General features: G+C 41.0%; 1 protein-coding gene across 1 annotated transcript; it reads right to left on the bottom strand.

Annotated features, from left to right (window-relative positions):
• Positions 1-253: 253 nt before the first annotated feature.
• Positions 254-11,762, bottom strand: LOC124606600 (piggyBac transposable element-derived protein 4-like). The gene is made up of 3 exons (XM_047138585.1): positions 11,648-11,762; positions 10,151-11,544; positions 254-610 (listed from the first exon to the last, which is right to left on the bottom strand). Exons 1-3 carry the CDS (start codon positions 11,760-11,762, stop codon positions 254-256), a joined length of 1,866 nt encoding a protein of 621 aa, XP_046994541.1.
• Between the last annotated feature and the right edge of the window lie 3,176 nt (positions 11,763-14,938).

Raw genomic sequence — 14,938 nt, 5'->3', positions numbered from 1 at the left:
TCTGGTATGTTACTGTGATTACTCTACCTGCAGCAGGTGTGCCAGTAGAAACAAACCTAATTTTGCTGGCCTTTCCCACCGAGCTAATCGCAGTGACAGTGCCTCTGGGCTGGCCGATGACATTTCGCTGCAGTTCTATACTAGTTTTTAATCCTATTTCTAATCCTACAACTAGTCTATCTGTACTGTCGTGACCGGTGCGTCGTCAAGTCCGGTGATGATGTACAACCCCCCCTTCCTAATCCGAAAAATATTACCCATATGTCTTCGCCACCTTCAGCCGTGGCTGCCAGGTCAGAGCAAGAAGGAGCGCCGTACAGGTGGACCGGATTCGTTGCTCGCGAAGGAACGGTACGGCAGGGCAGGGCGTGGCCTTGTACCGGCCCGAGCTCCGGACGCCGACGAGTTGCCGCAAAAGAACGGCCAGCACAGACCAGACAATGCGCGACAGCAGGGGCTCATTATGGCCGGGCTGCGAGAGCGCGCTCTGCCCCGCCGTCGAATTCGGGTCGATTGTCGCGTCGATACGCGACAGGTGAGCCGGTGTTTTGGCCAGGTGCGCGGGCCGGCGCTGGAGGCCGTTCCCCGCTCGCCGCCCTGCCTTTCCCACCTGTTTTGGAGAACGCCGAGGCGCTCAAGGACCGCATTTGCCGCGCTGTACACTGTGGCTCGCTGGGTCCCGCGGTCTGATTGGTGCTGCAGGTCACCCGTACTTCACTGGTTATGGCCATACTGGAAGTCTGTGGTTGTACTAATCATCATCATCCACATGAGTGCTAAAAGGAACTCAAACTTCGGTTACACGATAAATCAGTCAAATCTAAAAGCCGTAAATTCAACCAAATATCTAGATATTACAGTTACGAAGAACTTCAAAAATGGCTCTGACAAGGGAACCTCTCCATCGCACCCCCCCTCAGATTTAGTTATAAGTTGGCCCAGGGATAGGCCTTCAAAAACTGATCACAGATCAATCGAGAAAACAGGAAAAAGTTGTGTGGAACCATGAAAAAAATAAGCAAAATATACAAACTGAGTAGTCCATGTGCAAGATAGGCAACATCAAGCAGAGTGTAAGCTTACGAGCGCCGTGGTCCCGTGGTTAGCGTGAACAGCTGCGGAACGAGAGGTCCTTGGTTCAAGCCTTCTCTCGAGTGAAAAGTTTAATTTTTTATTTTCAGACAATTATCAAAGTTCAGGCACTCACACATAATCAACTTCGCTCTCCAAAATTCCAGGACATGTTCAGATTTGCTTGGACATATGCAGGATTTGACGGTCTACACACGGAAACATTTGAAAACGTAAAAAACGTGTTTTGACAGAGCACAGAGAAAACTGTGCGACTGTGAAACTGTTGCATTTATTTGTTGCAGTTTATGTGACAAACTCTTATGTTTTCATCACTTTTTTGGGAGTGATTATCAAATCCACAAGAAAACCTAAATCGGGCAAGGTAGAAGAATCTTTTTACCCATTCGCCAAGTGTACAAGTTAGGTGGGTCAGCAACATATTCCTGTCATGTGACGCACATGCCGTCACCAGTGTCGTATAGAATATATCAGACTTGTTTTCCTGTGGAGGAATCGGTTGACATATGACCTTGCGATCAAATGTTTTCGGTTCCTATTGGAGAGGCACGTCCTTTCGTCTACTAATCGCACGGTTTTGCGGTGCGGTCGCAAAACACAGACACTAAACTTATTACAGTGAACAGAGACGTCAATGAACGAACGGACAGATCATAACTATGCGAAAATAAAGAAAGTAAAGTTTTCACTCTAGGGAAGACGTGAACCGAGGACCCTTCGCTCCGCAGCTCCTCACACATACAACGGGACCACGGCGCTCCTGAGCTCACATCATCCTTGATGTTGCCTGTGTTGCGCATGAACTACTCAGTTTGTATATTTTACTTATTTTTTTCATAGTGCCACTCAACTTCTTCCTGTATTCTCGATTGATCTGTGTTCAGTTTTTCAAGGCCTGTCCACTGTGCCAACTTATAACAAAATCTGAGGGGGGTTGCGATGGGGAGGTTCCCTTGTTAGAAAATGTGACAGACCTACTAAGGAGACTGCCTACACCACCCTTGTCCGTCCTCTTTTGGAATACTGCTGCGCGGTGTGGGGTCCTTACCAGACAGGACTTACGGAGTTCATCGAAAAAGTTCAAAGAAAGACAGCACGTTTTGTATTATCGCAAAATATGGGAGAGGGTGTCACAGAAATGATACAGGATTTGGGCTGGAAATCCAATCACCAACTTTCTCCTCCGAATGCGAAAATATTTTGTTAACAGCTACCTACATAGCGAGGAACGATCACCACGAAAGAATAAGGGAAATCAAAGCTCGTACGGAAAGATATAGGTGTTCATTCTTTCCGCGCGCTATACGAGGTTGGAATAATAGAGAATTGTGAAGATGGTTCGATGAAACCTCTGCCAGGCACTTAAATGTCATTTGCAGAGTATCCATGTAGATGTAGCAGCAGTGCCAAGTAACACACACATCAGTGTTACTTTATCCATGATCGTTTGAGAATACCTGTTTTCATAAACATCGCTGAAGAACACATTCCAGCCAGTCACACTTTCTATATGAAGCATTTATTCCGCCATAACAAGTTCCGTGTCAGGTGCCCATTGTCAGACGGCAGCGATAACTTTCCATAGATATTTCACGTTTTTGACCCGTCTGTATTTCTAAATGGCTAGAAAGGTCATTCGATCACGGAGATCCAGTTGCATGTTGACGATATAATAGGTTCCAGGGGCAATAAACATTTGATTATCAATACATTGTGGGTTAAAAAGGACTTCACAAGTTTGAAACGATATGGAAATTGGGATAACTTAAGAATCTGTAGATGTCATTTTGTAGCAAACCACCTCATCTACCGTGTATATAAGTTGTTGTTGTAGTTGTTGTTGTTGTTGTGGTCTTCAGTCTAAAAACTGGTTTGATGCAACTTTTTTAAACGCAGTTTGAGTGGCTTTCTGGTAATACAACAGAATATTCATGATTTTCTTATGTATTAAATTTTTACATCATATACAAGGTATTTACGTCGTTTTACCATTGTACTTCATGTCAGATGTAAACACGTGTCCCCGTCTCGTCCTTAGTGAAGTTCATGTTCCGTGTGCTCCATATGAATGATGCAGACTCCTGTACTACACTGAGGTGAGAAGTCGTGGGACAGCGAAATGCTGATATACAGATAGCGGTAGTGTCATACACACAAAGTATAAAAGGGCAGCGCATTTGTTCTCACATGATTCTTGTGGAAAGTTTTCCGTCGTGATGTTGCCCAGTCCGTCTTCAGGCCACGAGTGGCGTACCGGGACCATCCGACCGCCGTGTCATACTAAGTGGAGGATGCGGATAGGAGGGTCGTGTGGTCAGCACACCGCTCTCCCGGTCGTTATGATGGTATTCTTGACCGAAGCCGCTACTAATCGGTCGAGTAGCTCCTCAATTGGCATCTCGAGGCTGAGTGCACCCCGAGAAATGGCAACAGCGCATGACGGCCCGGATGGTCACCCATCCAAGCGCCGACCACGCCTGACAGAGCTTATTTCGGTGATCTCACCGGAACCGGTGTAGATGTTGCCCACACGACGGGAAATAAGATGTTGAACACGGAATAATAGTTGAAGCTTTCTCGTATGGGACATTCCATATCGGAAATCATTAGGGAATGCAATATTCATAGGTCCGCAGTGCAAAGAGTGTACCGAGAATACCAAATTACAGACGTTTACCTCCTACTACGGACAGTGGACGACGTACGAGGTGCATTCAAGTTCTAAGACCTCCGATTTTTTTTCTAATTAACTACTCACCCGAAATCGATGAAACTGGCGTTTCTTCTCGACGTAATCGCTCTGCAGACGTACACATTTTTCACAACGCTGACGCCATGATTCCATGGCAGCGGCGAAGGCTTCTTTACGAGTCTGTTTTGACCACTGGAAAATCGCTGAGTTAATAGCAGCACTGCTGGTGAATGTGAGGCCACGGAGTGTGTCTTTCATTGTTGGAAAAAGCCAAAAGTCACTAGGAGCCAGGTCAGGTGAGTAGGGAGCATGAGGAATCACTTCAAAGTTGTTATCACGAAGAAACTGTTGCGTAACGTTAGCTCGATGTGCGGGTGCGTTGTCTTGGTGAAACAGCACACACGCAGCCCTTCCCAGACGTTTTTGTTGCAGTGCAGGAAGGAATTTGTTCTTCAAAACATTTTCGTAGGATGCACCCGTTACCGTAGTGCCCTTTGTAACGCAATGGGTAAGGATTACGCCCTCGCTGTCCCAGAACATGGACACCGTCATTTTTTCAGCACTGGCGGTTACCCGAAATTTTTTTGGTGGCGGTGAATCTGTGTGCTTCCATTGAGCTGACTGGCGCTTTGTTTCTGGATTGAAAAATGGCATCCACGTCTCATCCATTGTCACAACCGACGAAAAGAAAGTCCCATTCGTGCTGTCGTTGCGCGTCAACATTGCTTGGCAACGTGCCACACGGGCAGCCGTGCGGTCGTCCGTCAGCATTCGTGGCACCCACCTGGATGACACTTTTCGCATTTTCAGGTCGTCATGCAGGATTGTGTGCACATAACCCACAGAAATGCCAACTCTGGAGGCGATCTGTTCAACAGTCATTCGGCGATACCCCAAACCAATTCTCTCCACTTTCTCGATCATGTCGTCAGACCGGCTTGTGCGAGCCCGAGGTTGTTTCGGTTTGTTGTCACACGATGTTCTGCCTTCATTAAACTGTCGCACCCACGAATGCACTTTCGACACATCCATAACTCCATCACCACACGTCTCCTTCAACTGTCGATGAATTTCAATTGGTTTCACACCACGCAAATTCAGAAAACGAATGATTGCACGCTGTTCAAGTAAGGAAAACGTCGCCATTTTAAGTATTTAAAGCAGTTCTCATTCTCGCCGCTGGCGGTAAAATTCCATCTGCCGTACGGTGCTGCCATGTCTGGGACGTATTGACAATGAACGCGGCCTCATTTTAAAACAATGCGCAATGCCTTAGAACTTCAATGCACCTTGGGAAACGTCCCCTTTGAACAATTATACATGACTGTGCTTAAACTGACACACAATATTTTGTTAGCGCAACGCAATCTGACTTTCAAAATTCCCTACAAAAGAATGGCCCTGACTAACATTAAACTATACCTTTCACAAATCACTTACCTCACAAAAATCTTCGCTGCTCAAGCTACTGCAATACAGCAAGCGCCACTACTGCCAGCTAAATAAATGATTCAAACTATGGAAGGCACTAACTACTGATAGGGATAGTTAGCAAATGAAAGATATTAATAGAGAACAAACAATGTATTTACCTTGATATCATCATATATAAATATAGCAGTTCATGACAAATTTCAAAACTCCGCCATCTCTCTCCCCACATCCACCACTGCTGGCGGCTCACCTCCAACTGCCCAACGCTACGCGCTGTTCACATCCAGCTGCCGCTGCCCAACACTACAATGGCAGACAACAATGCAAACTAGCCACAGACTGCACACAGCACAGCCAGTGATTTTCATACAGAGGTGGCGTTACCAATAAAAAAACCTAAACAGCCTACTTACATAGCCCCCATGCTCCCCACAAAAAATTTTACAAATTGGTTTGGGCAGTGGCCAATACAGATTTGAAAAAATTTTTCATAATTACAATAACAAAGAAATCTAATGCACACACTTATTGATACAATGTTGGTCAAAAGCTCAAATTTTCTCACAGTCCATAAAGACAGTCCTGATCATTCATTACGGTAAAATAGTAGTGTTTTTCTCAAAGTCTGAGCAGTAGAAGAAAATGCACACGGAAGTAGTGGATTTCCATGCAGCCTTGAAGAAGTAGTGTTGTCCTTCCAACGAAAAGACAGTGCTGACTTTGACATGCTGACAAGTAATGGGCCACAACAGAGCAAACCCACAGCAGAGTCATTCGACGTTTTGAAGAAGATTGGTAGGTAGGTCATCACAGAGTAGACCCACTGTAGTCCTGGTAGAGAGTATGGTATTGGTGGGCCATCAAAGATGCAGCCCCAGTGTAGTTCTTGTAGAGATGGCCAGCAGCCATCTGTTGTGACTGTGCAGGTGCACAGTCACCATCGAAGATTCTTGCTGAGAATATAGCAAGTCCATAACCACCAATTGTGCACTCACAAAGTTTCTGGAATTGTCCTTAGATCCAGCAATGCTGTTATCCAGTCCCTTGCTGAATCATTAACACACATGCAGTCCCTACTTCTCACATATTGTCCATATACTATGACCAACAGAAATGTGTGCAGTGAAATGAATGCTTAAAAGTTACTTAGTTTGATAAACTGGTGTCAATTACAATTTTATAACATGAGAATACAATAACAAAGGTACAGAATACATCATTAAAGAACATAACAATACAGATAACATTTGTAGTAAAACAGGCTTTACAAAAGAATAGAAATAGACATATACATCAATGTTACAGGAATTATGACATAAGTAAATATATAAAAGATCAGAATAACATTTGAAACATCAACCTCAAACATGAGCATTAAAACAAAACAGAATAAATAATGTCTAAACATCTTTACAAAGAAAATAACATATTATAAATGCAAATTATGTTTGAGGATAACAGTATTTCTCATCATAGTGAATGTAGCTTAGTATTAGAAAAATTCTACAACATAAGTCTTATCAGATAAACACATAAATACAGGAAAAACATAAATACCCAAGGGTACACAAACATATAGCGGAATAATACAAGGAAAGGACAGGGTTTGTTTTACTGCAGTGTTTTGTGAACAAAACTTTCTTTACTTCTTGGAGATCTCCCTTTGTTCACCATTATTCTCAAAAAGTCCTATCTAAGCCTGCCTTCTGTATTTTGTTCACATCCTCTGTCAATAATAGTTTTTCTCCACTGTACAGTATCCTATTTCTTATAAAGTTATAATAGTTAGTTTCTTATATAGTCTACCCCCTCTTAAGCTAACTTAAATCTACTGAGCTCAGATGCTAAACTAAGGGACGAGGCAATGCAGCAGCACATAAAACAATTAATATTAACAGCAATAAAAAAAATGGAAAATCGCAAAGCAAGCTACAGTAAATCTAAATTACCAAGCAATTCAACATTACAACTAATATGAGGCAATGCGCAGCAAACAAAAAATAAATCTGGCTTAGCAGAGTATCACAAATTAAAGTTCAGTAGCACTATGCCTGGCAAACAGCAGCTTATATCTAAACATGACATAGCTCAAGCAGAAAAAATATTACAGTAAAAACAACAATGCAGATAAGGGAAATGTATATTCACATCTTAATATCTATGTAATTAAAGTGGTGCACCACAACAACTGATTGTAAAAAGAAATATTATCATGTACTTGAAAAGAAAATTATGTGTTCAGTTACTGTTACTAGTCCCTTCTTATTGTTCTTTCCTTTTCAAGTGCTACTTTCTTTGAAGAATGTGGATCACAATATTATTATTTAATAGATCTGTTGACAGAAAGTGTTCATATTAGCAAATGCATTTAATTTTATTTTATGAAACCAATGCTGCAACACAGCTGGAAAACAGATGTCAAATGAAATAAGCAATTACGCAAACCAAAGCATAAAAACATCATTCAATAGCTATGTGGCATTTCGTAAGTCAGTAGCTCTCAACTCTCGTAGAAAGACACTTGTCATTATCGGGTTTGCAGATGTAAGAATATTTCCCATCAATTCATAAGCATTTCAGTAAATATCATAAATTAAGAGCACAGTGTAATCGTATGTTTTCAAGTTCGACCATGTCGTTTTTGCGATGCTTTCTACAAAGGAATGTCAGAAGCGAGGTTAATGGCCTCCCTTTTTTTTTTCTACCTGTGCCGCTGAAAGGCTAATGGCTTTTTTTCGGGCGGCTGTCGCCCAGGTGGGTGCCCGCAACGCATTACGTGCAGGTGGTCACTTAACTTTCTTACGGAAATATTTACGACAGCAGTTTCCGCTACAGTGACAGTCTCACATAAAAATATTTCACAGGTCAAGAATTAGCGTTGCAAATCTGTAGAAACAAAATCCTATAAATATAAGTGTCCAAAAAAAATTTTCGCCGGCATTGTGATACATTCACACATTTACACACCTTTCATAACTCTTAAAGTACGATTCTTGGTTTCCAACATCCTGTTTCACAAGTCAAGAGTCCCTACCCACTATTCATTACTCCTTACCTTATTGCACATATACCTATCCATCGACACTCGTCAATATTTCGTCATTATAAATATGAAGCATAATCAAATAACTCATATAGCCTCAGCCTATTAATCATAAACATACCTCAGCAGCATAATACACATCGTCGTCGTAAAAATAACATCATAACACCTCAGTCAAATCTCAAAATCGTCGTAGCTTCCTCCAATAATTAAAAAAATTCTCTGCTCATGTCAAAAGTGTCATCTGCCTCAAACGTACTTTAAAATCATGCTCCCTTACCAAATATATCATTCAAAGCTCTCATAGTATCACAATGGTTCCGAAAAAATATGAAGAGTTCACACAGTACAGACAAAATACAATTTCGTAAGTGTGAAGTTATCCAACGGTGTAATTACGTAAACATGTGTCACTGACGTTGTAAAAAACATGTTTATCTCTCAGTTAAATGATCAGATAGCTGTGTAATTTGTGTGTTAGAGAAATATGGTACCGATGTGTAAAGTTGTATAAGCAAATACCATATTAGCTAGGGTTCCTTGTGGTTGCCACACACATGGTACACAAAGTAAGTGTGTACCCCCCTGAGGATTAATGTAATTATACCCTCAGGTGTTACAGATTACAGCAATGCAATGAAATGTGTCACGGAAAACCTTTGTATCATTGTACTTCAAATATCTCTAAAAATAAATCATTTAAGTGCAAAATTAACCACTCAAATACGTGTCCTGTAGCGCTAAATGTGCGTCTTGCTGTAAGATAATCTCTGTGGAAGTGTCGTAGTTATCGTCCTCTGAAAGCTAAGTTCTGCAGAAGTCAATGTACTTACCTCATGATAAACAAAAGTGAAATGCTTTGCGTATAGATATTGTAGTTATTATGCTTATTGGCGTGATGAAGAAAGTACTGTACAGTAACGTATTGTTGTGCCACGAAAAAGGCTGTCTCATTGTTGCTATCCCACAAAAGTTACTACTAAAACATGTTTTACTTTCCAGAAGAATTCAGAGCACTGTGCAGATATAAAACAGATACACTGCAAAAGCAACATTGTAAATTGTCACTCATTAGTAGCGTCATGATAACATCGTGTAGCTGTCACATAAACTAACCACTGTGTCCTCTGGTATCTCACAGAAAGTACTTTAAACCCAGAATGTATTTTCAAGTAAACCAAAATGTTGCATTAAAATCTCATTAGCAGTACCAGTATGTGTCCTAAGTATGTAAGTCTGATAGTCGTTACGTAATCGTGCAACTAACAAGCAAGAATGTACAACTAACAACACTGTGTCGTCTGTTCATTATAACAATGCATTCGTAATTTCTGTTTAACACTCTCTGTACCAGGCCTATTTTATGCACCCGTCCCTAGAAACCGGGCAATTTTACCAATATTAAAAAAATTACTGCATCAAATCTACTGTTTGGATTGTGGCAAATTTGGTACCATCTTGAAGCTGCACATTTCTACTTTAATTCTGAGTGAAAGAAACTACTTTACAATGCACAGCTTTAAGGTACAGTTATAGAAATCACTTAGATGTTTTAAGAATTTAGAAAAAGTCATACGAATAAGGGAATACAATTGTGATTTATTTTTAACCAAAATTGTGGCACTACATTACATGTTTCTGATAGTATACAGTATTACATATAAATTTCACACAGAATCATATTGTTTTTTAGTGTGGAAAATTTTAAAGCAAGGTTCCAGGCAGAGTGCAACGCCACACTGTTCACATTCGTATCGTGTCTCTTTGCGAGAAGCCTTGCCACTCTGTTTCTTGCTCCTGGAACTGCACACGTGACACACACGAGCAGCATACTTCTTAGTAGTTGCAGGTATGTGCTGCAAAAAATGTCTCTTTGTTAGCCGACCTACAGTTCCTTCATTTCTTGGAATGAATTCAAGTGTGTCGTCTTCAACAAGCTGAACTGCAAGCACTGTTATAAAGTCTGTTATTGTAATTTTCTTCCTGTGCACTGCATTGTACAGCCAAAATGCATTTGATACTCCCATAAGCAGCAAATGGAAATATAATTTTCGCCACCATTTCACAGTTCTGTGCTGGAACGGATTGTACTGCAGGCGTTGGTCTCCAATATCCACTCCAATTTTATTGAGGTTGTAATCAAGTACCTGAAGTGGTTTCAATACTACAGACCCATTTCTCTTAGTATGCGTACCAAATGTTGCTTGATGCCTTGTAGACAATGTATACACATCTCTCTTATCTTTCCACTTCATTGCCAATACATTATCTTTACGCCGAAAAGACATTTCGCCCTTTTTCAGCTTAGCAGATACTAAATCTTTAGGCAATCCTTTCCTGGATTTGTTCACAGTACCAACAGCTCCAGTGCCTTTCTCTGCCAGTTGCTGAAATAGCTCTGGACTGGAATAAAATCGATCTAAATACACAGTGTGGCCTTTGTTCAGCAAGCTGCTGTCAGACAACAATCGCAAAATAACCGCAGACGAAGAATTGTCAACAATATGCTTACCAGCATAAACTTCAAAATTTACAACATAGCCACTACTGGCTTCAGCAACAGCATATACTTTCAGTCCATACTTATGAGGCTTATTTTGCATGTAAACACGGAAACTCACACGACCTCGAAATGGGCAAATTCCTTCATCAATTGTCACTTTTTCTGAGGGACGATATGCCTGGATACATCGCTCCTTCAAATTATTATAATATGGCAAAACTTTGTAAAGTGGATGAAATCCATCTTCGCCTGGTTTTTTCTGATTTGAATTGTCAACAAGATGCAAGCATGACAGTATCTGAGTGAAACGCAAACGGCTCATGACATGGGGACAAAAGTTACAACTAAGAACAGGATTAGTGCTCCAATGGTCCGCAATTTTTGGCTTTTTCGAAACACACATGTGGAAAATAATACCCAAGAAACGCCTCATCTCACTTATAGTCACTGGCTTCCACGAACTCAAAACTGAATGGGGCTTCAGATTATTTCCTCTTCTTTTCTTCTGTATTGTCTGTGATGCATACAAATTTGTCTGTCTCTTGAGTTCATTTACGTCACTGTCAGTAAGGAACACTTTACTGCAATCCAGTACAGAACTCGACTCATCAATATCCACTAGTATCTGCCTGGGTGTCGTGTTGACAGGCAGAGGTCGGTAGGTGTCAACTGCAGTCCACTCACTGTCTTTCGGATACGGCACAGCTGCTGGATTTGAAGCAACACCTTCAACATCATTCTCGTCTTCATCTGAAGACAAACTGTCATCAATCTCGTCTTCTAAAAAGAATATCACATTATGTGTAACTACATACATCGTTTACACATGTTCAACAGATATGTGCGTACTGCACAATTACGTGGAAAATTCGGAAATACGTACCTTCAAACACACCATTGCATTCAGAATCGTCTGAATCACTCTCTACATTATCCAGAGTGTCGCTATGATTGATCAAATCCGCAATTTCTGCGTCTGATAAACCGCGCCGAAACATGATGACAAACAACTGAATGATATACAGACTGAGAACGCAAAGATAAGTTTTAACATGAATTACAGCGCTGCCGTGACATCTATGGACGCATTTTGTTAATAAACATCTGAAAAACGTATAGCGCTGGCCAAACCCGTAGAAATAACGTTGCAGTGTTTTGAATGAAATTAAATGTAGCGGCCCGTAAATTTTACGGGCTTGGTGATTTTCGCGCGATCCCAGGCCCGTAAATTTTACGGGCTTGGCGCTTAGAGTGTTAAATAAGTTCTCTTGGTTCTTGACTGGATATTTAACTTCAAACATTGTTGTATGTTAACAGTTTCTTAAGTCTGACACAGCATACTAGTAATGTAAAGTGAAAAGTTATATGGCAAAGACAAAGTTAAAAAGCAGATTAGCTTTCAATAAACGGTTTTACATGTGAAATGTGGTGTAAACCTTTACTCTTCCTAGTACGCAGAGTTTCAACTTCAACGCAATTATCATACGGTATGCGTCAGTAAAGAATACTGGAATTTTTCTCAATGTTAGCGTCTATGTTATTTTTCTCTGAGCCAGCCGGCGCACGTGGCTGCCTGTGGTGCGAGTCATTGTCTGCTATCTCTTTGTTGGCGTGCGTCGTTATTGGGATTAGGAGACCTAACTTCTACAAATTCACCTTGTTGAGAGGGCCCTGCTCTGTTTGAATCCCGCCAGTTCTGATGCAATTCAGGTCTGTCGTTATGTCGGTAGTTTCCGTAGTTTCTTCCTTGTCGGTCACGTGGTGGAGAATTTCTCCCTGAATCGTAACTCCGCGCTGAACTGTTGCGTCTGAAGTTATTCTGTCTCCCTTGATAATAATTGTTTTGGTTCCCATATTGTCTGTTTCTCTGATTGTCTCTGTGATAGTCATTACTACGGAAATGCGATCTTTCTCTGTAACTATTATTACTCTGCCAGCGGTTGTCATATGGGTGGTGTCTGTTTTGGTCACGATTTGCGTTGTAAGTATAGCCTTTTCGTGTCCAGTTATTGTTTCTGTCATCACGGAATTGTGACGTATGTGACCTGTAGTGATTGTTTTCCTGTTTTCGCATCCGGCGACTGTTTGTGTCAATTTCTAATTCTTGTAGGAGTCCCTGAAAAGCTTCAATGTCGTCTTTGCAACGTCCTGTCAAAATAATATGTCGTAAATGTTCAGGCAATTTGATTAAGCAAATGCGGATGAGTTCTTGAGGGGCTGTATGGGTTTGACAGGTACTGATTCTTGTGCAACATGTCTTCAAAATATTTCACAAGACTGGAGAATTCAGATTGTTCGAAATGTTTCATCATTATGATACCATGTTTTACTCGGTCTTGTGTGGCTTGAGACCAATATGCTGAGAGGAAGGCATGGTAAAACTCTCCTTCACTGTGGCAATCGTGAATTACCGATCGCATTCTTACAGCTGGTTCATTCTCCAAGTAGCCACACATAAATTCTAATCTGTGTTCTAACGACCAGTTGGGAGGAAAACAATGCGAGAATTGATGGAGCCATGCTTGTGGATGAATGTCGTTGCCAGAATTCTTAAATGTTTTGAATTTACGTGTAGTAATGAACAGCTTATAGTCAAAATCATCATGTCGGCGAGTCGCATATCGGTCATTGTTAGGTCGTGTCGGCCGTTCCATCTCAAAATTCGGTGCACATTGCCAATTTCTTTCATAATTTCCGAAATGCCCTGTGTTATTATTTTGTGGCTGTTCCGTATTTCTGTGTCCCTCTTCCCGTATTGGGGCGCGAGTATCCTCTGAAATACGTAATTCTTGTATTACCTGTGTCAGCTGATCTTGTACTTCCCGCATTTCTCTTTGGTGTTGTGTATTGATTTGATTTTGATTCTGTTTGAATTTTCTAATTCTTTCATACTCTTCTGTGTCAGTGAAGGCTACAGGTCTTGTGTCATTCAGATCATCATTAACCTTTGTAGATAAGTTAGTAACCTGATCCGAAAGTTCGGCTACTTTCTCCGATAGTGTACTTATTTCCTCCATGTGTCTTTCTGAACCAATTTTCAGGGTATCTACTGTGTCCTTTAAGTTTTCCTGAGTTCTTGCAAGTTGCGTAACCGAATCGGTAGATGCAACTGAGTCAATTTTAGCCCACAAGGTCTCATGATTTTCATGAACAATGGTTTGCAGTTCTTTTATGGCTGCTTCGTGATTCTGTAATGCATTTTCATGCCGCGAAAAAATAGGTTGAAAATGCTCACAAATTTGTGTTTTTACGTCATTACAGACTTTTTGACATTTCGATTCAATGTTATGTAACTCAGTAGTTAAATCTTCACGTGTTTGTTCAAGTGTGGTGTCTAACTTTTGAAGATTTTGTTCCATTGTGTCTAACTGTTGCTGTGTTTGTCTCTGGTGTTGTTCCATTGTGTCTAACTGTTGCTGTGTTTGTCTCTGGTGTTGTTCCATTGTGTCTAACTTTTTAAGATTTTGTTCCACTGTGTCTAACTTTTGAAGCTTTTGCTGTGTTTGTCCCATTTGTTGTATTAATTGTAATAACAATGCATTGGTGTCTGAAAAATGTTCCTCAGTGCTTTTCGGCAGTGAATTTACACCGGAAAGATTCACATTTTGACAAGCAGAAAATGTGTCTTGACTTATTTGAGAAAACGGTGAGGATCCAAAACCTGAATCTACAGTATTTGCGAGATCGTGTCGTGTCATTTCGGCTTCCTGAGGCGAGCTATTGCCGACCGACCGATCGATCGATAATGCTTCCCTCTTCACTAATTGTTTCACTGTCCACGCCATTGTTTGACGCCCGCTCCATTTCCCTGTGCACAGTTACCAAATTACTACTTTGAACATTAGTAAATTCATTACTCTGCGGCGCTGATAAGCTACGTTCGTCGTCACTTTTATTTCTCAGTTTACTTTGGAGCCTAGTGTTACGTTTTTCACACGCCATAATTGTCACAATATTTCACACGATAACACAGAAAAGCACAATTTGAAGTGCAAAAATAGGAGAACACATTAACATAGCACTGAAAATAATATCTAGTTAATTGCAAGCGTAGCTGCGAAATACTTGGTGCAAATCTATATGCATGCCACAACTGTTTTACTGTACAACAATGAAAGGCTACAACTACAAAGGAGATTCTCTCTACAATTACGCGCTAGCAATAAACAAAAGC

Source organism: Schistocerca americana, chromosome 3, assembly GCF_021461395.2.
Source record: "Schistocerca americana isolate TAMUIC-IGC-003095 chromosome 3, iqSchAmer2.1, whole genome shotgun sequence".
Lineage (NCBI taxonomy): Eukaryota > Metazoa > Arthropoda > Insecta > Orthoptera > Acrididae > Schistocerca > Schistocerca americana.
The sequence above is the reverse complement of the archived record's forward strand: the minus strand, read 5'-3'. Positions and strand labels throughout refer to the sequence as shown.